This window comes from Seriola dumerili, unplaced genomic scaffold (assembly GCF_002260705.1).
Source record: "Seriola dumerili isolate Sdu_G_001 unplaced genomic scaffold, Sdu_1.0 BDQW01001298.1, whole genome shotgun sequence".
NCBI lineage: Eukaryota > Metazoa > Chordata > Actinopteri > Carangiformes > Carangidae > Seriola > Seriola dumerili.
The window spans coordinates 387,085-412,125 of record NW_019175553.1 but is presented as its reverse complement, the minus strand read 5'-3'; the positions used below and the strand labels follow the sequence as shown (position 1 = coordinate 412,125).

At 44.4% G+C, this 25,041-nt stretch overlaps 1 protein-coding gene across 1 annotated transcript in view; it reads left to right on the top strand.

Moving 5' to 3' along the window:
- The window catches only part of LOC111238328 (TRAF2 and NCK-interacting protein kinase-like), a 47,116-nt gene that overhangs the window by 17,240 nt on the left and 4,835 nt on the right, over nt 1–25,041 (top strand). The window contains exons 9-29 of the mRNA XM_022767767.1: nt 506–584; nt 2,016–2,191; nt 2,284–2,350; nt 2,456–2,654; nt 3,775–3,891; nt 4,697–4,783; nt 7,213–7,410; nt 8,503–8,805; nt 11,312–11,476; nt 14,203–14,309; nt 14,431–14,546; nt 15,166–15,257; nt 15,543–15,566; nt 18,401–18,582; nt 18,769–18,883; nt 20,811–20,919; nt 21,527–21,703; nt 21,800–21,943; nt 23,033–23,167; nt 23,385–23,485; nt 23,730–23,879. Of these exons, the coding sequence (XP_022623488.1) occupies nt 506–584; nt 2,016–2,191; nt 2,284–2,350; nt 2,456–2,654; nt 3,775–3,891; nt 4,697–4,783; nt 7,213–7,410; nt 8,503–8,805; nt 11,312–11,476; nt 14,203–14,309; nt 14,431–14,546; nt 15,166–15,257; nt 15,543–15,566; nt 18,401–18,582; nt 18,769–18,883; nt 20,811–20,919; nt 21,527–21,703; nt 21,800–21,943; nt 23,033–23,167; nt 23,385–23,485; nt 23,730–23,879 (2,843 nt within the window). The remainder of the gene's footprint in view (nt 1–505; nt 585–2,015; nt 2,192–2,283; nt 2,351–2,455; nt 2,655–3,774; nt 3,892–4,696; nt 4,784–7,212; nt 7,411–8,502; nt 8,806–11,311; nt 11,477–14,202; nt 14,310–14,430; nt 14,547–15,165; nt 15,258–15,542; nt 15,567–18,400; nt 18,583–18,768; nt 18,884–20,810; nt 20,920–21,526; nt 21,704–21,799; nt 21,944–23,032; nt 23,168–23,384; nt 23,486–23,729; nt 23,880–25,041) is intronic.

Here is a 25,041-nt window from a genome sequence, read left to right as displayed (position 1 = left end):
TCCTTTCCCCTCGTCTCCTCGCTTCCTTTCCTCTCCTCTTGTCTTTTTTCCTTCCCCTTCTTTCTCTTCTTTCCTCTCCTCTGCTCTCCTTTCTTCTTGTCTAATCTCCTCTTGTTCCTTTCCTTTCCTCTCCTTTTCTCTTGTCTCCTTGCTTCCTTTCCTCTCCTCTTGTTTTGTCTTGTTTCCCTTTCCCTCTTCCTCTCATTTCCTCTCCTCTCTCCTCTGCTGTCCTTTTGTGTCCTTTCCTTTCCTATCCTCTCATTTCCTGCCCTCTTGTTTTGTTTCCTTTCTTTTCGTTTTCTTCACTTTCTCCTCTCCTCTCCTTTTCTTTCCTATCTTTCCCTCTTGTGTCCTCGCTTCCTTTCCTCTCCTCCTGTCTTGTTTCCTTTCCCTTCTTCCTCTTTTACCTTCTCCTCTCCCCTTATCTCCTCTCTTCTATTTTTTTCCTTCCCTCCCTTTCGTTTCACTTTATCCTCCCCTCTTCTTTCCTCTCTCGCCTCCTCAGCTCTGTGTGACATGCATCCGATGCGAGCGCTCTTCCTCATCCCCAGAAATCCTGCCCCCAGACTCAAGTCTAAGAAGTGGTGAGTCACTTAGTGCTGAGACACTTGCACACGGTCCAACAGCCACTGACACTGAGGGAGTAACTTCTCCTCTGCACCTGCTCCGTTCTGCCGTTCTCTGGTTATTTTCCAGTGTCAGTATCACGTTATTGCCTCCTCTGGCCCTTTGTGATTGTGGTGTGTTCACGTGCGCTGTGGTAAACCGATTACTTTCCCACATTCAGCTGTAATCTGATTCCAAACACAATCTAAACCCATTTTTTTGCGTGACGGTGCAGTTTTAAAGGATTATGAGCAACCTGGTTTAAAATTGGAAAACTGATTTTTCTCACATGAGGACCTTAAACTGGATTTATAAGGATTTTTTTAAGTTTTAATGTTGTGCATGAAAATCTCAGAGAGAGAGAAAAAAACCTCTGTTTTGCATATTTTACATGAACTAACTAATACACAGTATGTGTCCAGATTTGTTTTGTTTGTTGTAATTAATTAAAAACGTGAATACAAAACCAGCTTTTTTTCAAAAATTACTTATTATTTTCATTTCATTTTCTTTATTTACAATGACTTTGAAACATTATTTTATGTACTGTTAATTTTTCAGTTTTCTTAGTGTGCTCTAATATGTATAACGTATATTGTTCTTAGCATTGTAATTTAGTCTTTAATTCATGAAGTTAAAATATTTTTGTACTTTTATCTTCCTTTGAAAATTAAATCCTTCGCCTTTTAATAGACGCCTTATAGAGAAATGCTGCAGATCTTTTAATATCTTTGCACAACACTTTAAATTTATGTTATTTTAATAGTTTTTCTCTGACGGTTTCTTCAGTGAAACAGCTTTTCAGCCTGGTACCAAATTACTATAAAATAATCAAATCAATGTACAGTGGTGGAAAGTATCTAAGTATCTACTCAAGTACTTGAGTACAATTCTGAGGTACTTGTACTTGAGTATTTTCATTTTTGCTACTTTACACTCCACCACGTTTTAAAGGCTTTATCACATACAGTTACAGACATATGATCAGTGTATAAATTGTGATTATTATTATTATTATAGATATGCTGCACACCTACACAGGTGTTCACGTCACCGATAATAAATAAATGTAAAACTTGAAGCTTGTTCTGCAACAGAACAGGAGAACAGGAGAGACCCTGAAGTCCTTGTTTTAAAAGAGAATAAGTCATGAATATGATAAAAAGAAATCATCTTTCGGGACCGTGGTGGCTCCATAATTTAACACTCTGGAAAGCGCCTTTCTGCATCAGGACACGAGTTCTTTTACTTTGGATAATTTACATTTTGCTGGTGATTTTCTAGTAGGATTTTGAATGCAGGGCCTTTAAAGAGCATCTTTTAAATTTGGCTATTGGTACTTTTACTTAATTACAGGGTCTGAGTACGTCCTCCACCTCTGGTCTTGTATCTAACGTGTGTGTTTCCAGGTCGAAGAAGTTCCAGTCTTTCATCGAGAGCTGTCTGGTGAAGAGTCACAGCCAGCGGCCGAGCACCGAGCAGCTCCTCAAGCACCCGTTCATCAGGGACCTTCCCAACGAGCGGCAGGTCCGCATCCAGCTGAAGGACCACATCGACCGCACCAAGAAGAGGAGGGGGGAGAGGGGTGAGGAAGCACGAGGGGTCAGCTGTTATATAAAGAAAGAACATCAGCATGTAAACGCATGAACCTGGAGTCCGTGTGTTTGTTTCCTCCAGATGAGACGGAGTACGAGTACAGTGGGAGTGAGGAAGAGGACGAAGAAAGGGACATTGGCGAGCCCAGGTACAACTGCTGCTACCTACAGTACTGCTACTGCTACTGCTACTGCTAGGAAGATATACAGGTTTAATTCTGCCGCTAACTCTCCTCTGATTGGCTCTCCCACAGCTCCATCATTAACATTCCCGGGGAGTCCACTCTGAGGCGGGACTTCCTGCGTCTCCAGCTGGCCAATAAGGAGCGGTCGGAGCTGATCCGGCGCCAGCAGCTGGAGCAGCAGCAGAACGAGGAGCACAAGCGCCAACTGCTGGCCGAGAGGCAAAAACGTATCGAGGAGCAGAAGGAGCAGCGGCGTCGGCTGGAGGAGGTCTGTGACTGATAGACAGATATACATTTAAACGTGTGGAGGTGTTATTCACAGGTAGGCAGGGGATTTCAAAAGCCGCTCTGTCATCCCTGATGCTTAGAGGGGAAACTGTAGAACATAATGATGCAGAATTTCCACCTGCACCGCGCTCATGCTGCGATGGAGCATGGTGGAGGTGTTTTTCCACATGACACATGCCTGGTAAAAGGTGTTTACCTTGATGACACGTCATATATTTTGAGATTTACACAAACTGCCACAGCTCTTCATCTAAAGAGCTCTTCCCTGCAATATTTAAAAACCTCCAATAATAATGTCCATATCCTGCTGTAGACCAGTGAGTTAACCTCTGTGACTAAGGCTGCAGCTTCACAGTAAAAGTCACCCGGTGGTTTTTTGGTGGAAAAGCAGCAGCTGTGAAAGCAAAGCAAAGGACAGTGGGATCAGAGCGCAGTGGTAGATGAGGTAAAACCTCTTCAAAATGAAAGCCACATAGACAAAACTACTGAAATCCAAATGTCAGGTTGGGTGAGCGGAGATGATCAATGTTCAACTGTGCGAACGCGAGAATCCCTCAGGAGCCGGTTCATGAAACTGATTTGCAAACGGCTGCAGTATCTCGTCTCTAATCGCAGATTAATTTGCAAGTCCCACAGGAATCGTACTGTATTCATGCATAGGTTAACTAGCACGCTGTTTATTTACAACGCTACGTGCAATGTGTCAAAATTAATGCCAGAGAAAATGAACTCAAGGGCTGCAATGCACAAGTTGTTATTCACACCCTGTGTACTTTCTGTGAACCCAGAGGACTGAAGCGCCACATCGGGGCCATAAAAACAGAACTAAACACAAGGACACTCAAGGATTCTACTACATCGTTAATGTCAAGATGACAAGCTCTTTTAGAGACGCCTGTAAAAGAGTCAACTTAAACCTGTGAAGCACACTGCTGCTGTTTTAGCCTGTGCAGCAAAACCTGCCACACCTGTGATGTCACCACCTCGGCTCATTCAGATACTAGGGAAACACACCTGATGTGATCAAACACACACACACACACACACACACACACACACAGAGTTGAAGCGTTGATGTGTGAAATCTCCTTCACCTGCAGCAACAGCGTCGGGAGCGAGAGATGAGGAAGCAGCAGGAGCGAGAGCAGAGGAGGAGGTACGAAGAGATGGAGCAGCTCCGTCGAGAGGAGGAGAGGAGGCACGCGGAGAGAGAACAGGTAAGAGAACACCTGACTGGAAGACGTTACATCACAGGTGCCGTCATCCGGAGGGGCGTGGCCTCTCGACTCAAAATCTCGCTGCTCAGCTGGCTGATACGACCTCTGGTGTTCGCGATTTCCTCTTTTTCTCTTCGCATGACGCAGAATAAGAAACTCTGTCAGTTCAGTACGCCGCACATGAATCTGAGGTTAGTGAGATTATCAACAGGTTAGTTTAGTTTGTGACGTTTTCCACACAAAGAAATACCGCGTTGAGAAGCACGAGACTTCCTTTAAAACTTTGGTAACTGTAGTTTTATCAGTGGATCGGTTGGAAGCAAATGTTATTACAAGTCTGAAGAGAGAAATGGAGAGAGAATCTCAGCAGCACCACACATTAAATATTACAGTACAGGGGAGACTGGAGGCTTTAATTAGTCATGTGAGGACTTGCAGTAATAGTTAACTTTTCCTGCAGTGTAACACTTTTACTTCAGATATAAATTTCCACCTCTTGCACAACTGATTTCATGGTGATCTTTAACATCCTTCCTCCACTAATAAGCAAGTCCTCCTGTTCCACTAATTACAGCCCCCTGCTGTTTCTCTCTTTATCTCTCCTCGTCTATTTCTGACTAAATCCCTACTTTCACACCTCTTCAATAAATCTACTTTTGTCTGTCCTCCTCTTTCATTCCTCTTTTCCTCCTATTTCCTGCTCTGCTGATGTCACTGGTTGCCTGGGCTCCGATTTGCTTCTCGTCTGCCTCGGTGGTCTTTGATTGGCTGCGTCTCTCTCTGGCCCTGGGTGCCGATTGGTTAGGAGTATATCCGTAGACAGCTGGAGGAGGAGCAGAGGCAGCTGGAGATCCTGCAGCAGCAGCTCCTGCAGGAGCAGGCCTTACTGCTGGTAACAACACACACAGACACACATCAACCAACGGTACCGGAGCCTGCTCTTCATGTGTGGTTTAACTAATCCAGGCTGAAATCAGGATAAAATAATCCTGTGTATTCTCATCCAGCTCATTTGATTATTTGAAGGACAGTTTGAATGTCACGTGTCATACTCGAGGATTGATTTGTTTAATCCTGGATTAAGTTATCCTGAATAACAGTGCGCTCTTATTTTGAAATAAAGACAAAATGAGATGAAACCATGATCAGTGATCGTATGATTGGCTGAGTGCTGATCATGTGACTGCAGTTACATGAGGAAGGTGTGTTGGGAAGACTCCCAGGTGTTTTGCTCTACATTGTGGTCAGACTGTGAGTGTTGTCTGGTCTTTTTAACAGTAACTCAGATTTATTACTAACCATTATTTTTGCAGTATGTTTTATGATTTCACAACAAGACGTTTGTCCTCATCTAAAATTATATCAAAACTTTGATTATTAAAAGAAGAAAAACAAACCTTTTGTTAACTGTCAGTAAGATGCACTTTAACCGATCTGGGTTTAAAGATTTGTTGCTATGACAACATGTCCAGACTCAATTTAAATCACATTCAAAAACAAAATGATCAACTCCATGATTAAAGAACTTCCCAACCAACATTGCCAAAGATTTCCATGACAACAGCTCAAAAGTTGGTGACCATGGAAACAGCAATGGGTACAAGACACTGATTTCATGTCACTCCGTTTGTTGTTTACTTAACGGAATCGTGACTCGGCGAAGGCGGTCAATACCCGGATCGATGCTGAGCCGAGACGGAGCCACACATCAGCTTACTGAAGTTAACAAACATCTAATCAATCAGCACACACAGCGATGGGCGTGTCGGTCGATGTCTGACGGTCCTGAAATCACATCTCATTCAGCTTCGTTTGTTCACGGCGATGCTGTCGGCCTTTTCTCGATGACGTCAAAGCAGACGGCGGAGAAAGAGCACTGCCCCCCCCCGAAACGATCACCACAGTCCAGGACACACACACACACACACACACACACACTCTATCGGCTGCTGCAGACTTTCGCACACAGCTCAGATAAATGCCAGAGCTCAAGGTGTGAGAAACAAAGAGAGCACAGTTTCAAACTGAGGCTCGAGTCTGACCAGTCGTTTCAAAATGAAAACGGTTTATAAATATGAACAAATTCTGGCTCTGTGAAATAATATATGATGAAAGAAACATATATATTGAAACTTCCTGTCAGAGCCGGGTCTGGAAAGCCTTTCCTCCGCATGTTTCCTGCAGTAACTGACTCTGTTTTGGCTGCATCAATTTATTTTTCATGTAAAAGCACTAATGCGTGAGTCAGTGAATCAGTGCAGTAGGTCACCTTGGAAAAGCTGTTAGCCCTCATGACACGACGAGCACTTCATCAGTCTGGTTGTGTTTTAGTGTCTAATGATGCTCCAACGTGAATTATCTCTGAGCTTGAGACTGAATGCTGATTTGTATATTTTTTTTGTTTTATGTGAAACTGTTCTCGACTGTGTCTCAATTTTGGCTTTTCAGAAAACTGTTTATGTCATAAATCTACATCATAATGTTTTCTTTCCCAGGATAGATGTAGACCTTTTTAAAAGGAGATATCTTCCTCCATAAACAGGACCTTAATTAGTGTTATATCAGCAATAATACATGAGGTGGAGCCTTGATAAATGTGCTGTAAATAATGGAAAAGATGGAGGCAAAGAGCTGCATTACAGCTGTAATCTTTTCCTCAGAGGGAAACATAAACTGTACGTTCATTTTGAAGCTTATCAGCCAGTATTTGGAACAAGTAGATCAGTAGATGTTATATTCAGATGAAATATAATTCCAGCTCTTAAAATGTCCTTCACTTTCATGGCCAGTAGCTAAAGCTGGATCAGTCCTCAAACCCCCCGGGGGGGTGGGGCCTGAAAATCCTGTGGTTTACTGTCGGTTCTTGGTCATTTTTCCATCTGCAAAAACAAAATATCAAGAGTCCGATTCTGCATTGTTACGTAATCCTGACGTCCTGTTGATACAACCCTGCTCGCTTGTGGGGAAAAGGGAAGCTGCATAAACCAGATGTGATTTGTTAAGCAAATTTATTTGGCAGTGGGGGGGGGTGAGGGTATGAAAATCTAATTCAATTAGAGCTGAATTATTTTAGTTGATACTAAAGTCCAAGTTTTTGGTTGTTCTGTGTGTCTCAAGACCAACAGTATAAGAAATGCCATGTAAAGTTTGGTGTAAACAAAACACACTCAGAGCTGAAAGTGGGAGTTTAAACAGGGACCCAACAGTAAATTTTTGTGCCTCATCGTGACCGTTTGTGCGCTGAGTTCATCGTCCTTGTTTGTTTTTTTATTATCTCTCCACCGTCTCATCCTCCCTCCGCTCTGTGTTTGACGTCCGCAGGAGTACAAGAGGAAGCAGATCGAGGAGCAGCGGCAGGCCGAGCGGCTGCAGAGGCAGCTGCAGCAGGAGCGAGCGTACCTGGTGTCGCTGCAGCAGCAGCAGCAGGAGCCGCCGCGGCCGCCGCAGGACAAGAAGCAGCTGTACCACTACAAAGACCAGGCGCCAGGCAGCAACGACAAACCCGCCTGGGCCAAAGAGGTAGACCACACGGCCTGAGACAAACAAACACACACAGAGGAGAAAACAAGTGAAGAAATCTGAACATAACAAACATAAACGAGTGAAAAGTGAGAGGAGACATTGAAAAATACATTTGTTTAAAGGCCGGTGAAGAAATGAGACGGCTTTTCACACAGGTTTAGAGGCAGGTGCAGGTGAGCCTTTTGTAAACAGCACACAGGTTTGCATGTGGGAACAAGAGGACACCCACTGAGGCACAAAGCAGCTTGTAGCTAACAACACACACAGACACACAAGCACAGGTGTTCAGCCGCAACGACAAAGCTGAGTCGGCTGTTAAAGTGGGAGATTTACATTCATGAGAACACAAACGCACCGCGGTGAACCCGAGTTAGAGGCTGATGCGAGTCAGCGAGGAGGTTAACGTGTGTCATTGCTTGTTTGTGTCTGTCTTCTACCTTTTCAGGTGTCACCCGACCTCTGGAGTCTGATGCAGACAGGAGTCTGCCTCATCTCTCATTCCTTTCTTTTTCTTTTCTTCTTCAGGTGCAACAACAGGAGAATATTTTATATGTGCTGCTTCTGTCAGGTGAAGAGTTTCAGTCCAAAACTCATATTTACCTTTTTTAAAAAAACAAAACAAGAAGAAGAGAGAAGAGAGTGTGATCCAGCGCCTCTGGCTCATGAGACCTGACACCGACCATTTTTGACTGAAACTCTTTTACATGTAGTTTCTGTTGGCGTAAACAGATCCTCTCGTAGCCATGGCTTCAGTTCCATCATGGAAGTTTAAATCGGTCTCTAGGCTGTAAAAGTAGAAATACTTCAGTTTCTACAACGTAACGTGCTGCAAGAAAGAGTGACGTGTGATCAGATATGAGCTATGGCGATTTGAATTCAGGTTTTTAACCATCGAGATGGTTCAAATCACAGAAATATACTTCATCACGACCAAAACGAATCTGTTTAATTCAGACCTCAGAAACACTCAGCTGACATGTGAACTTCCAGTCTGGCTGCCAGAGGGTGCGTTACCTGAAGGAAACGCCTTGTTTTTGTGCGTCCTGCACGTTGTTGTGTCTCTTGTGAACACTGACCTTGCTCCTCCAGGTGATGCGTCGAGCTCAGAGCAACTCGCCCCGCATCCCTCCCAAGAAACACCACTCCTTCAGGGAGACGCGAGACGTCAACCTCGACAACCTGCTCTTACTCCCCGGTTACAGACCCCGCCCCCGTCCCCCCTCCTACCCCGCCCACGTCAGTCCCTCCAGGGATCACCTGCGCATGCCTCGAATCCGTGTCACCTGTGTCCCCGAACGCGTCCGTGACTCCTCCCAGCCAGTGATGCGCCGGCACAGCCCCGACTCCAGGGGCCACACCCCCTACAGCAGGGGCCGGAGCCCCGGCCGCCGGGTCAGTCGGAGGATGAACAGACTCCTCGTTCTTTCCCTCGTTTGTCTCTCACCCTGCGGTCTGTCCAGCCTGACTCACTAACCCTGGCTGCTGCAATGATTTCTCTTTAATCTCTTTAAACTGTTTTATTTCTCTAACCAGGAGGACTCACCCACATTAACTCACGGCTGCCGGCACAAACGATGACACGACCTCCTCTTCTTTAATTTACTCATCTCCTCTCATCTCTCCATTCCTCACTGGGGTTTTAGATTCACACTGTTTCCTCCAATCTTACCACATCTAAAGATTTTCCCTCCAAAACTGAGACTGACTCTCACTTCTTGTGTAATAGAACTGAATTAAATCGGACGTCTCTTTTTGAGCTAAATGCTAACGCCAACACGTACTTTTAAGACTTAATCTTAACTTAAATATTTGGAGACGTATGTCATCTGTTGCTTTTATTTTAGAAGATCCATTTGAGGCGTTTTTGCATTTAAGTTCAATTTAACTGTCCAGAAACAGAAATCCAGGTGCAAAAATTACACAAGCATCATGCGAACAGTGCGGAAGCTACTGGAAATAAACAGCATCGTCTCATCCTTGTCTTGCCTTCCTCTCCACAGCTTCTAATCTTCCTCTTTAACCTTCACTTTCCATTTTGCAGGTGACTGACGCGGCTGGGTGCTGCGCATTTGTGGGACTGTCCTCGTCTTCTACTGCAGTGGCTCTCAATCTGTTGGTTCTATTTCCATTGTTATAATATAAGCTAAACAATAACAAGTCACTTCCTGTTAAGAACGTTCACGTGGTCTTGGGTTTCGTTTGTTGACGTAGAGGAATAAAAGGTGAAGGCGAGGTGTGTGAGATGCAGGTAGGCAGCACCTTGATCCAAACAGGTTGAGAGCTGCTGCTGTTATTGCATGTTGTGGTGTGATGGGATCAAATGTCTAACAGGAACTAACTTCACAAACTCAAACTAACATCAGATTTCCTCTTTTAGGTTTAATCTTCACTTTATCTTAAATTCCAGGTTGTTTTTCTTTTTTTTTCTTAACAAACATGATATTCACTTGTATGTGTCTTAGCCAGGCTGTTGAAGGTGTGTTACCTTTTAACTTTAAACCTTTTTAGGTGGGTTTAAAATCCCCACACGCTGTGATGCATGTAGCCTGAGTAAAGTCACAGCAGTGTGTGTTATTCTGCAGAAGACGTGAGAGCAGAAAGAGCAGGTCAACGCTCCATATTTGAACCCTGACGGTTTTCTTATCACCGTAAATCAAGGCCGCTTAAAAGCACACGCTAACATGTGAACACATCCCCCCACACACACACACACACACACACACACACACACACATGTAGGGCAGATCTCCAGGCCTGCCCTCTGGTGGCAGCTGGTGGACTGATGTAGGGCAGCTGCAGCTATATCAGTCTCTCTCCCTGTGGACACCTCGCATGGAAACACACACACACACACACACACACACGCATGCAGGCATAGAAACACACACTCTGTGCAGATAGGTCTACCCTCATCTCAGCCTCCCAGGATTTCCCTTCAAGCTTCAGACGAGGGAATATTTCCATCGCACACAGACATAATGTTCCTCGCTAAAAACAGACGACCACCGTTTAAAAAAACGTAACCTTCCTCCAAAGTGACTGTAGGCATGAAAGTAGAGCCCCTGAGAGACTGCAGGTGATGCTGAAAAACACTGGTAAACACTGTTAAAGCTGAAAAATCTGCTGCTTTTGTAAAGTAATGACTGTGTGAACTCTCCACTCATCAGCTTTAACGCCTGTAATCACGGCGGCTTTTATTACACTGGAGCCTCTTCACTTCTGTCAGCGGCAGCACTTCAATTAAAATCTTCTTAGTTTAATCTCTCATGTCTGATTTTAAAAACCATAAAAATATTTAGTGATATTTGTCTCTCAGTATTTAAAAAATAAAATGATTATTTTTACTGGTTGATTTTTACACAATTTCTTAATTTCTCAAAGAATAATGTAATTTTATATTTATTCAGTTATTTTTATCTCTTGATTCCAGCAACTCATCATTTATCTTTAATTTTATTGGATCTTCAATTAGATTACATTTGACTTGCCTGTAGACAAGTTGCATCTTTAATTAATTGCAAAAGTTAATTGGAATAAATTAATTGGAGGTCTGTTTAACGGTATCGGAGCCAAATTACATAGTTTGTTTGAAAGAATAAACAGCTGATTCTCACTCTTTCTTCCACAGGGAGCTGATAGACGTCAGAGCAGATCATTGATCAGATGTTTAGATCTCTCATGCAGAAGAAAAGAATCATTTCTATAGATTTAAACTTCTACAGCAGGAATTAAATATTTCTTTTACAGTTTGAAGTAAAGTTTAAAAATCAGGACACAGAAAACACAGATTTAATCAAACTCATTCATGAAAGTTTATAACATGGAAACACTGCACTGCATGCTAAGTGACTGTGTGTGTGTGTGTGTGTGTGTGTGTGTGTGTGTGTGTGTGTGTCAGGTGGAGGAGCATTATAAGATGAACAGACAGACTTCTCCTGCATTGCAGCATAAAGTCTCCAACCGGATCTCAGACCCGTCGCTGCCGCCGCGCTCCGAGTCCTTCAGCAGCGGAGGCATCCAACAGGCCCGGACCCCGCCCATGCACCGCTCCGTCGAACCACAGGTGTGTGTCCAAGTCTTTATATGCGTGTGTGTGCGCTCGCGTGTGACAGAAACTTGCCTCTCTCTCAGGGTGCAGTCACACTCAAGCTCTGGTTTGAGTGACGGTTGAGGTGAGTTTGTTTTTGACCAGGGGAGAAAAAGTTACTGAGTTCGACCTGGATTATTGTCAAGAGAAAGAAACACAAAGAGGAACTCTGGACTAGGACAGACCTGGAAGCCTTGTCCGTCTCTCTGGTGCAGGTCAGACTCTGGATGATTTGTCTTTTGGTGCTGAAAGCTCTGGTTCTGTCGGACTGACACACACGCTTGAATTCAACCGTGACACCCTTGAGTTAGCAGACAGGGACGGTGGTTTCCATTTAGCTAAATTAATAAATCAAAATAAATGAACAGTTGTTTGTCTCATTGTGGTCTTGTAAGTTGAATATGTTTGATTCAGCTGGTCAGATGACACAAGCGGTTTGAAGACGTCACCTTCTGCATCGACTAAACAAATCATCACTAAAATAATTGACATTGAAAACGATCAGGAAACTGTTTTCTACGTGCAAGTTTCATTTCCTCTCACGTGACTCTGCGGGACGCTCACCATGTTTCTGCAGTTAGAGACTGACAGACGTTTTATGAAACTGAAGCTGCCGCCATTTAACATAAGATGAGAGATTCCTCGATTAGTCTCACAGTGGGGACATTTTCAGTATTACATCGGCAAAGTGACACAACAAAGAACGATGTGACGGGGGTCTCTCTTGTGGAGGTTCCTGCAGAGAACATGAGGTGCTGGGACCCTCTGCTCCTGTGCCACCAAGGGAAGAGTCGCGTCTGTTTTCTTCGCAGGAAGTTAAAGCCGTTTCTCGATGGGCGTTGTTGTTCCTCGTCACCGGTTCAGCTTCGTGGACGGAGCGAGCGTCTCCCGTGGTGATCTGTTTGCAGGCGATGTGTTTGTGTTGTCTTCACTGCGTCTGAATGTGAAAGTTTCTTCCCGGAGAGAAGGAGTCCAAGTGTCTTGAGAGCGTCTGTAGCGAGGGTCAGGGTGTAGGGTGTCATACCAGACAGCTGTGGTTAACATGGAGCTCCGTTTGAAGGTGACGCTTTTGATTGAGACGTTTCCTGCAGGAGAAGCTGCTTTATGGTTGTTTCCTTTTGTAAATTGAGATTTTATTGAATTTAAACTCACAGCTCCGGTTTGTCTGTGTTCCTGACAGACGTGTGTTCTCAGGGTTGTCAGTGGAAACCTCGTCCTCGTCACAGGGACGAACTAAATGAACTGACGGAGGAAGCACTTAGGGCTTTTGAACATGAATGGTGTGAACGCACCCTGAGGAATGTGTTTCTTACCTTTACCTTTTTTCTCACCTCACCTCATCTCACCACCACTCCCCCCCCCTTCTCTGCCTCCTCCTCATCACCCCTCCTGACTTGCATCCTGATCACACTGTGCAAATCCTGATCCTGCTCTGCCTCCTCTACCCTGCCTGTTTTCTGCTCGTGTGTGTGCGTGCGTGCGTGCGTGCACGTGTGTCCAGATGGCCCACCTGGTGCAGGTGAAGAGTCACGGGCTGTCAGGCTCCCAGTCTCTGTATGACCCCCACGGCGTGTCCTCCTCCTCGGCGTCGCCCTCCCCCTCCCGGCCTCCCATGCCCCGGCAGAACTCCGACCCCACCTCCGACACCCCTCCTCCCCCGCCCCTCTCCCGCCTGGCGCCCCCCCTCGACAAGCTGGACCGCAGCTCCTGGCTGCGGCAGGACGACGACATGCCCCCCAAGGTCTCTGCATGCCACCACCCGTGTGTTGTTGTCCGAGTGTGTGTTTGTGAGATCTTTGCTTTTTCCTGAATTCTGTTGTTGTGATGTGAGTGTGTGTCTGCGCAGGTTTTATTGTCTGTTCAGTTTCTGGGTGTTTTGGAAGTTTTTGTGTTTTTGTTTTTCTTAGAAATGAAGATGTTCTGTCGTCTGATGCTGTTGATGCTAATCTCAAACGACCAACTGTAAAAAAGTTAAAGAAACTTTAATACTGGACAAAAGGCTCACACACATCTGCATCCTCTGACCCATAACTCTAACTATCTATTTATAAAAGGATCTCTTTCTCTGAGGGAATGTACTTCACTAAAGTTTTAATCTAAATTTATACGAGGAAAATGCTTCACAGATGTTTGGAGTTCAGCTCAAAGTGTGAGGTGTGTTTAGATCAAAGGAGGCAAATTTTTCACCTGGATTTAGTTGCCAAAAAATAACACAATACCTGAACACACCTTGGCCTCGTATTGCACCACCTAGTGCAGATTGACACGTGTGCATGTTCACCCACATCTTTGAAGATTTCCTTTTGCAACACACCTAAAGTATTTGATTTGCTTTCATTCTGAACAGCTTTTTAAAAATGTGAATTAACAGGAAAAGTGAAGCTAAAGTACCAAGAGATTTTTTTAAGGCACTTTGCTGTGAGAAAAAAATAGAAATAAAAGGTTGCTATTGTTGAACTTTCCAGAGACACAAACCAGGAACAGTAAAACTATTAGTTGATAAAGTGAAAACTGCACAATCAACTTGAGCCTGTTTCTTCCCCCAAATGCCAGTAGTAGGACACCAAATGTAAATTTATATTAAACTTCACCGCCCACGAATCCAGACATCTTTCAGATCAGCTGTTCCCTCTGATGAGATCTCATCAGGTCGAGGTTGGTTGCAGGTCCTGACCCAGACGGGTGCGTTATCTGTTTTCCAGGTTCCTCAGAGGACGACCTCCATCTCTCCTGCTTTAGTCAGGAAGAACTCTCCAGGAAACGGACCCGGCCTCGGTCCTCGGGCTGGAGCTCACCTCATACGGGCCAGGTACACACACACACACACACACACACACACACACAAACAAACAGTTTTAGTTTTAGTCTTCGAGCAGGATTTCAACAGTTTGCTGCATGAATGAGACTGTGCTGTGTTTGCGTTGCCGTAGCAACCCCGACCTGCGGAGGATCGACGTTTCCATGGAGACGCCCCTAAAGAGGACGAGCAGCGGCAGCTCCTCCAGCTCCAGCACCCCCAGCTCCCAGGGAGGCTCCAACGAGCGAGGTGCACACTCACACCTTAGTCCTTCTGCACTTGTGAGGACCGGCGTTCATGTAATGACTCCTCGGTCCTTAACTGTTACTTTATATTTATAATGCAACTAAAAATAAAACTTAAAGTAAGTGAATACAGCCTCAGCAATTTTCCTGGAAAATGTCCTTAATTTTCCAAAAGTACTTTCTCAGCTTTTCTCAAAGAATGAAAAGTGTCGTAACTTTTAAAAAAACGTTTTTTAATTTTCCATAAAAACACCTTCACGTTTCTAAAATGTCTAAATAAATGTCGTCAGTTTTACAAGAAATGTCAAAACGTTTTAAAGTTCAAAAACACCTTTAATTTCCAAAAACATCCTCTTTCTTAAAACCTGCTCAGTTTCCAGAAACATCCTCAGTGTGTAGAACTTAACCTGGTCCTCACAAAGACAGAAGCACCACACACACACACACGCACACACGCACGCACGCACACACACACACACACACACACACACACACACACACACAAACACATCCAGTGTTCCACAGTGTGTCTCAGGTGTGTTACTGACAGTATTATAATCCTCGTGTGTGTGTGTGTGTGTGTGTGTGTGTGTGTGTGTGTGTGTGTGTGTGTGTGTGTTCAGGTAATTCAGCCCCTAAGACCGAAGGCTCGACGCTTTCCTCCCACGACACCAAAGAGGACGGCAGAGAGGTGACGCGACCCAGCAGGCCTGCAGTGAGTACACACACACACACACGTGCACAACACAAACACACATGTACACGTGTATATGTACGTGCACTATGGATCATAAAGGACAGACAGCTGTGCGTCAGACCTTCAAACTGCTGTATGATCAATAATATGCAGTAGAACATGTTGCAGACTATGTTCACACACACACACACACACACACACACACACACTGACTCTTCTCTCTGAACTAACCACGTTGCTGTTCATTTCCACTCCATTCCTCTTCTCATCCTTTTCTCCATCCCTCCTTCCATCGTCCGTCAGAGCTATAAGAGAGCTGTAGACGAGGTCAGTGACATTTCTCCTCCTTCACCCCTCAGTCTCTCTCTCTCTCTCTGTCTCTCTCTCTATCTCTATCTCTCTCTCTCTCTCTCTCTCTCCCTCTCTCTCTCTCTCTCTTGCACTCACTCGTCCGTTCACTCGCTCTCACACTTTCTTACACCGGCCTGATTTTCAGTCCAGATACTTTTTTGACTGTTTTTATTGGAGCTGTTCACTGTCGGCGTGTAAATCTGGACGTCCATTTCTCTTTGTAAAATAAATAATAAAGCAAATAACTACAACATATTTTGAATTAATTACATTTTCAGTTTTGTAACATAAAGGAGCATTAAATGAAGGAGTGTGTGATGTTAGCCACTCTGTGTTATAAAGTTAAAATGAATGTGTAAATCATCTATATATATTTAATAACTTATCTACTGGCACATGTTTATTTCTGTCTATGTTTTAAACTTATTATTATAGTATTAAGTATTTTTATATCAACAGATTGAAGTCCAGGCAAAATGAAAACTTATTTTTGGAGTTTTATTTTACAGTTTCTTGCCACTTTTCAGTCGACATATGATCCGCTCCATCCAGCTGATAGAATCTGTGTATCTGTGTGAATCAGTCTGGATCTATAGCGTCTTTTAAAGATGATGTAATCCTTCATAAAACAGTCTGACAAACTAAAAGCTGAGCTCATTCACACTCTCTCTCTCTCCTCCTCTCTCTCTCTCCCTCTCTCTCTCTCTCTCCCCCTCTCTCTCTGATTGGTTGATGCTCTGCTGTTGTCTTCTCGTGTGAGGGATGAAGATGATGATGATGATGAGTGATCAGTTACTGTAGCGCTGTTGTAAATCCACTTACTCCCTGTTATCATCTCAGACATCACTGCCCGCTCATTTGTTTCATTTCCACACTGTCCCTCTCTCTCTCTCTCCTCTCTCTCTCTCTCTCTCTCTCTCTCGCTCTCTCTCTCTCTCTCTCTTCATCAGGTAAGGAGTTGGTTAAGATAACCTCCCTAACCCAGCCCCCCCCCCCCCCTCCCCCTCCCTCCACCGCCTCAGCCACAGCTCCCCCATCTCGTCCACTTCCTGTCACTTAACCTCTGACCTGCCGCTGACAGCGAAAATGTCACAGACTGAATTTAAAAGCACGGTCCCGCCCCCCGAACTTTAACCTTTAACATTTAACCCTTTATACTCCATCTTTAGCCGGACTCTCCTCCTCCTCTTCCTCCTCTTCTTCTTCTTCTTCTTCCTGCACTCTCCTCCTGCTCGCTGCCCCCTCCCACTCAGTAATTGGCTGACATGTAAATGAACCTCACTAACAGCCTGCATTGCGCCACAAAAACCCTTTTGATCTTCTTTTTTTAGTTCAGTTTAAAAATAATAATCTGAGGTTTCCTTACGAGAACCAAAGGACCTGAACGCATCACTGCTTCTTAGAAGTTACAGTTAGAATAAAGTTTAAAGCGAAGCTGCTAGTTTATAAATCAATCAACACATCTTTCCTCTGAACGTTTATTTCCTTTATTAAATTAGAAACAGCTTATTACTGCTCTGTAGTTGCACTTTTACTTTTCTGTTTTATTTTATTTTATTCTGTTGACTTAATTAATTGTGAACCACTGAGAACAACTCTACACAAAAACTAAATTTGCCTCGTCTCATAAATACAGAAAAAGTCGGAATGATTTTTAATTTAATCATTTAATTTAATTTAAGGCCTTGAGGCTACAGCTGATTGAACAACTAGACAATCCACACAACGTAATTAACAAGTATTTTATTGAGCGATTCCTCACTTTAGTCATTTTTAAGCAGAAATATTAAATATTTGATGCTTTTTCTTGGATCATAAATGACAGTGAAGTGAATATCTTCAGATTTTGGACAAAACAAATCATCTAAAGACGTCACGGTCGATTAGTGTGAAATTAAAACGGCTTAATTTACCTTAAAAAAAATGACTCAATTTATCTCAAAAAACCCTGCAGATTAATTGATAATGATGATAATTGTTAGTTGCGGCCGTGTTCCAGACACACACTTACAATCATTTAGAAGTTGGCTGTTCTCTGGATGTACGGTTTGTTCGCTGCAGCTCACAGAAGAGTCTGACGGCCGCTGCTCGTCATTTAAAATGTAAATTGCTTCCACCAGTAAATTACTTTCTCATAATCAACACTTTGAGCTAATGAAACACTTTGTGCTGCCGTATGATATCGATCTAAAATTTAATGAAATGCCAATCTGACTTCTCACCAGAGACTCGAGCAACGTGACACTTCCTGTGACCAGAGCTTTCTGCAGCTGCCTCAGACACTAAATGAGATATTTATGGAATAAACAGCAAATAATAATGTGAACAGTAACGTAGAGCAACTATTTTTATAATCCGTTTATGAAACATTCTCTCTTTAAGCTTCTTAAATGTTTTTTTATCGTTTAAATATTATATTAAAATAAACATCTTTGGATTTTGGATGAAACAAGACTCTTGATGACTTAATTTCTGGCTTCTGAGAAACCGATGAGCGTCTTTTACTGTTTTATAAATATATAGATCAAACAATTAGCATATGATTAATTGATTAATGGAGAAAATAATCAGCATATTTACTCCTCACATATACACAACAGAAAGAATGAAACTAAACCTCCACCTTTTTTAAATTAAAGCTTGTAATGACTGTAATGTGAAGAAAAAACAGTCTTTAGATAGTATAGTAGACTCCTCCCAGTCAGCTCGGAGTGAAAACCTCACCTGGGCGTTACCTGAGCTTCACTTAGCGTAACACAGAAACGGCAGAATGAGTTGATGATGTGTTCGTGTGTCTTCCTCTCCTGCAGGATTTGACGGCTCTGGCCAAAGAGCTGAGAGAGCTGCGACAGGGGGAGGAAACCAGCCGCCCGCCCGTCAAAGTGACGGACTACTCGTCGTCCAGTGAGGAGTCTCACAGCAGCGAGGACGAGGAAGGGGAGGGCGGGGCCAACGACGGAACAGTGGCTGTCAGCGATATACCGCGAATTATGTGAGTGTCGTCAGTGATGCTTGTTCAACACATTTCACATTTCACATTTCATCCAGAGAAGAAGAAGGAGCGGCAGGTTAACGAACAACGACACCTTGTTAAGCTCTCACCTCCATTTAAAAGATTATCAGTGAGAACAGCTAAAAATGAAATTAAAACATAAACATGTCGACGTCTGTGTTTCAGGCCGGCCGCCAGTCAAGGTGCAAACGAGTCCTTCGGCATGATGGGAGGTCATAACGACTCCCACGGCGACTCGTATGGAAACAGCTCCCAGGACAGCACCCTGATGATGCGTGAGGTAAGCCGCCTCTCAGTTTTGACCTTTGACCTTTGACCTGGGGTTTGACTCGTAGCCTCGCTGACTCCGCAGAAACCAACAGCCAAGCGCTCAGACGCTCATTCACCAGCTCTGCATGCCTGGCTGTTTCCTGTTATTGTTCTGGTGTGTGTGTGTGTGTGTGTGTGTGTGTGTGTGTGTGTGTGTGTGTGTGTGTGTGTGTGTGTGTGTGTGTGTGAGAATAACACACATTGGGCGACAGTAAGATTCTGGATTGTGATTGGTTGGTTGAACATCTGGTTGGACGTCAGTGGTTGTAGTTTTTCTTCGTTTAATTATTTGGAATTATTTATTTATTTATTTATTTATTTATTTATTTAACTTTATCTGATGAGAGTCGATTTAGTAAGAAATTCACAATTGTCAGTTATTTAGTCTAATTGATTCTGTATTTGCTGTAAAATACTGTATGAGTATTACAGTGAGTATTCCATTCTTCCATTAATCAATTAGTTAATAACATGTTAGTTGAAACGATCAACAGGAAACATTGATCTGAAGGAGCTTCACTGTTGGCCTACCAGGAGACGTGTGTGTGTGTGTGTGTGTGTGTGTGTGTGTGTGTGTGGGTGTGTGTGTGTGTGTGTGTGTGTGTGTGTGCGCAGAGTGCTGTGTGAAACACACACATGACAACATGTATGAAGGGCTACTTTTCTCTGTTGAGAGCCGCTGGGTTCAGTACCCACCCGCCCCCTTCAACACAGAAACAAACACACCTGCACACAGCAGGGGTCAGCTTCCTCCCTCCACCGCCTGACCTGTCAATCACAGCCTTGCTGCACAGTAGCCCCCCCCCCCCTTCCTCTTTCTCTTTTTCCAGAAACATGGGGAACGGAGGCGGAGCTCTACCGCCAGCAACGGTTTCCCTGGCAACGCTAATCTGTTCCCTGGCAACGCCAATCTCCCCGATTTGGTGCAGCAAAGCACTTCCCCCCTGGTCTCCCCTGGCGACGCCTCTGGGGCCCAAGTAGGTGGAGCGGCACCCAAATATCGCCCCCCCCCCCAAAAAAAAAAAACCCCCCCTCCCACACCTGCTCCTGACAGACCGTCACCCTGTCACCCGTTCACCCTGTTACCCCGCTCACCCTGTCACCTGCCCACACACCTGTCACCAGCTGGTTGTTTGGTCCTCTGTCAGGGTGGGAAACTACCGGCAGCCGCCACACGAGGGTCAGAAATCAGGAGCCATGTTTTAGCAACTTTCAGCTGCATTTAAAGAACTAAGCTGCTGCTGCTCAGTGTTTCTGTTCCGGTCCAGAACCAACAGTGTGTTAATCCGTCTCTTGACACTCTGCTGAAGAGTCCGCCGCTTCCCTCTGAAGAGCTTTAAAACCGCCTCACAAATATACAGTTTCAGGCTCAAACAAACAGTTAATAAAGCATGAAGATGTTTCAGCTCATCAACAGGAAATGAGACTCTTAAGTATGAAAATCAAACGTGACAACATGTGGCACCTTTAATTTCCTGCCCTGTCCCGTTCAGATCTGCCCCGCTTTGGTTTCCAGTGTTTTCCCCACAGATGGAACAAACTGGATTTCTTCCCTCCCCGCTCCACTCGTCCGATCCCTCTCTTTCTCCCTCCCCCACCTCTCTCGGTTCTCCAGCCTCTGATCCAGAACGAACCCTCCTCCCTGTTCCTCAGCACACGACGCAGGTAGCTGACTGAATAAAGGAAACACTGCAGGTTAAGTTTAGCTCCTGGTAGAAGTGGATTTATCCGGGATGACGCTTAAAGGCGTTTTTATTATTGAAACACAAGAAAGAAAGAAACGAATAACATCATGTCTTTCCTTTATTTTGTCAGTTACCTGCTTCATTCAGTTTTTCCCACAACTAACAGACAGCGAGACAAACACGTGACTGAACCTGTGTTTCTGTGATCGGCAGTATGCGATGGGGAGCGGTGGAGGCTCCAAGGCGTCCTTCACGCCGTTTGTCGATCCGAGGGTCTACGGCACGTCCCCGACTGATGATGACGATAAAAGCTCTGCCTCAGGTACGTTTTCTGACTGAAGGTGGACATCACAAGATGAAACTAAGGAGTCGTCAGACAATTACCAGTGTGGGAAATAAGAAAAACAACATTTAACTCAACACATTTAATGTAAAGAAAGAAAACAACAACTCAAAAAGAAACAATAACTAATTGAAAAGTGAATAAACAACAAAAGCTGCTTCTCCAACCAAAAGTTAATGTGTTCTTGTTAATGATGATGCAATTATCAACTTCCTTTTCACAAAGTTTTCAAAGTCACAATAGATCACAAACACTGGTGTGTTTTTAAAACATCTTCTTATCTTTAATTCAAACCACAGAATTATTTATCACAGTTGTTGGTCTACACTCTGAATACCTCGTTCGACAAGTCGGAAAATAAAGAGAAACTGTAGTTAATGTTAAAAATGTTCGCTTTAACTTCTTCAAATAACTACACTGAGAGACTCGTTGATGTTTTTATTTCTATTTTCACTCTATAACAGTCATGTCTTTGAGGTTGTGGGTCATTCAGACGCCACGGTTAGAAAGGAGATCAACCTTAATAAGAACGTAAAAGCTCTGATGGTCAGATCATGCAGCGGTGTGTCATATGGTGTCGCTGCAGCGCTGTTTGCCGACGAGCTGCTGAAGCAGGAGCAGGAGCAGGCGAGGCTCAACGAGGCCAGAAAGATCTCCGTGGTCAACGTCAACCCCACCAACATCAGGCCGCACAGCGACACGCCCGAGATCCGCAAGTACAAGAAACGCTTCAACTCGGAGATCCTGTGTGCGGCACTGTGGGGTGAGACAGTCGCGAGAAAAACTGCTTCACCGCAATAATATTAGTCATGTGCAAACGCACAGGCAGTGAAGACCGGACTTCTGTGTGTTTGTGCAGGAGTGAACCTGCTGGTGGGGACGGAGAACGGCCTGATGCTGCTGGATCGAAGCGGGCAGGGCAAAGTTTACAACCTGATCAACCGACGGCGCTTCCAGCAGATGGACGTCCTGGAGGGACTCAACGTCCTCGTCACCATCTCAGGTTGGTGCGCCTCTTTCTTAAAATCCTGCAGCCTCAGCTGTTAGACAACGGATTCAACTGCCAGGTATCGTCATCCAAAAACGTCCCTTTAGGTTTTGTCACGTCGCTGATGAGGGTTTGTTTCCTGCAGAAGTTTATTCCTGACTTTAACAAACAATATGAAGCGTCAGTTCACTCCATCAGAAACATCTCACCCCGTCTTTCTTAACGACTCTCCGCCGTCAGATTAGAGGAATCCAACAATGTTTTATAACTTTCTGAATCCGACATTAACTCCCTCTTCACGCCATGTTTGGTCTGCAGCGCAGAGGATTGACCTTCTGTCTCGGCGATTTTTCTCAACAAACGAGTGAATGTCTACAAGATAGAGACTATATGAGAACGTCCACCTTTATCCCCGTATTTAAACGATCTCAGGTCTGCGTCTTCTCCATGGCGGCAGGTTTGTTTTTTTGTCAGATCTTCCAGTGTGGTCTTTCCTAACATTAGTTTCTTCCTAGAATAACACAGCCCTTAGTATTCACTTGAGGAGATTGTGAGATATGTCTGAATGCTCCAAAAAGCTCGTAAGGTGATCTTTGAGCTCATATTGTTCTGTTATACAAAGAAGAGTTTTTTAATCCCCCTCCCTGTGCTCTGACCTGCAGACTGCAAAATCATCTTCTGTATTTTTCTGGCTCCTTGCCTTTTGTTCAGCCCCTAAATCTAAACCCTCAGTTTTCCGGAGCTGTTTTTGTTGATCTCTCGTTCGAGTCTCTGTCATTGTTTTTGTCCTCGGTGTTTCCTGTTTCCCCCCTCGGTCACAGTTGCCTCTCTAACTTCCAAGCTTCCCACTGGTTTGGAGTACAAATAGAAAAACAAAACAAGGCGCTGAACACGACCGAGATGTTTCTATTTTTTCCCTTTTCTCTTTGTGTGCAGTCTGATCAGATCCGCCTTTGAAGGCTTAGAAATGAGGCTCTTTGCACTGATGCAACAATAAGTCTCATCGGAAGAGAGTGTGAAACCTAAAAAACCTCAAAATAAATCGTACATGTAAGGTGAGTATAATTTCTCAGAATTGTTTTGTTCTCCTTTTTTCCAAACCAGGGAAGAAGAACAAGCTGCGTGTTTACTACCTGTCCTGGCTCAGGAACAGGATATTACACAACGACCCCGAAGTGGAAAAGAAACAGGGTTGGATCACTGTCGGAGAACTGGAGGGCTGCGTTCACTACAAAGTCGGTAAGAAACCTGGTTCGTGTGTGTCGTGAGGACGTGGACCTGATAACACGCCACACTGGGGACTCGCGTTAACCAAACACTTTGTTTTCATTCAGGTTTGAATTAATTATGAAGCTTCAAGTTCCGTCAAATCGACTCTCAGCTAATATGCTAACCACAAGTGTTTCCAAAGCAACCAGGCTTTTTTTTTTTAACTTTGTTCTGCTCCGTCCCGCAGTGAAGTACGAGAGGATTAAATTCTTGGTGATTGCTCTGAAGAACTCCGTGGAGATCTACGCCTGGGCGCCTAAACCTTACCACAAGTTTATGGCCTTCAAGGTGAGACGCGTCACGATGCGCTCGAGGTGTTGGAGTGCGGTAAAAGTTGTGCTTGAGATCATGTGAGCTAACACGACGGAAGAAGCCGAGCGACATGATGTTGAAAAACATAGAAAATCAATAAATCTGCATAAACCAGCCGGCCGACCAATAAACTAACAAGCAAAGAAACAAAGTGCAGGAGTCATTTCCTGTCGCTCGGTTGTTTAATGAATCCCTCGTTCTCTTTCTCTCTGTCTGTCAGTCGTTCACTGACCTGCAGCATCGCCCCCTGCTGGTCGACCTGACCGTGGAGGAGGGGCAGAGGTTAAAAGTCATCTACGGCTCCAGCGTGGGCTTCCACGTCATCGACGTGGACTCGGGCAACCCTTACGACATCTACATCCCCTCACATGTAAGAGTCTGTACCTCGCACACGTTCATCCCCCACCTTACCGACAGTTCACCGTCAGACTGGGCCGCTATCTCTAGTCACGGCAGCTGTGGTTCTGAAGCTCCAGGCACCAAAAAGAAGCCGGTTCTGAAACGTACGCTGCACCACTGGCGCTTTACAGTCCTCTAACACGCTGGCTTATTAGATCAGAGACACTTGACCTCCATTTCTTAGAGTCTTTAAGTCTTTAATCGGGGTCTTCGACTTTAAAATTCACCAAGGATTGAACCCAAACCTCAACCACACCCTGAGATTTGGTCAGAGTCTTCTCGGCTTTATTACATGTACTCTTCTCAAGTACCGAGAAGAGTACTTCCCAAAAAGATGCTCGTTGTTCACTAGTGTTTGTTTTACCTGAGGATTGAACCTGAGACTTGAAAACTGAAGTGTGGTCCTCTTAACGGCCCGAGCCGTTTGACGAGACGCGCTTTTCTTGGAGCTTTTAACTCGTTCCTTCAGACACAAGACTTATCACAATGATCAAACCCTTGACCTCAAAAGCTCTCAACAGTCATGGTGGCCAAGTTGTGAGGTTGTGGGTTCAATCCTCAGGTAACTCAGTGGGTGCAGTGAATTCTGAAGTCCAGAGGAACCATTTAAAGTCTCTAACGAACAAGAGCTCAAGTGTCTCTGTTCAAACATAGGAGGGAATAAGAAGACTATTCTGGAGTCCTGAGGTCTCGGGTGAATTTTGAAATCTAATACCCAAAGTAAACATTCAAAGGTAATAAGGGTCCTTTGTCCAATCAAACAGCCCAGTGTCGACTGGAAGATTTGAGGGTGTGAGTTTGATCCTTATGAGGCTCAAAGTAAAGACTTGGTGGCGTGGGGGGGTTTGTTTGTGCCCATAAGACCTGGAGCATCAAAACCAATCCCGCTGCAGAGGAGGGTGAGGGAGGGGCTTTCTCCACACCTCCAGAGAAATAGAGGTAGATAACATTTTACTACAACATGGAGCTAGAAGAGATTTCTACATGTTTGTATATGTAGTTATTTATTTTTCTTTTGTATGAAGTATTTATTGTATTAAAGTATAACGTTATATAAAGTAATGCTACATGCTGCCACCACCACCATGAGTGAGTGAATGATGAAAGGATGAGTGAGAGAGAGAGAGAGAGAG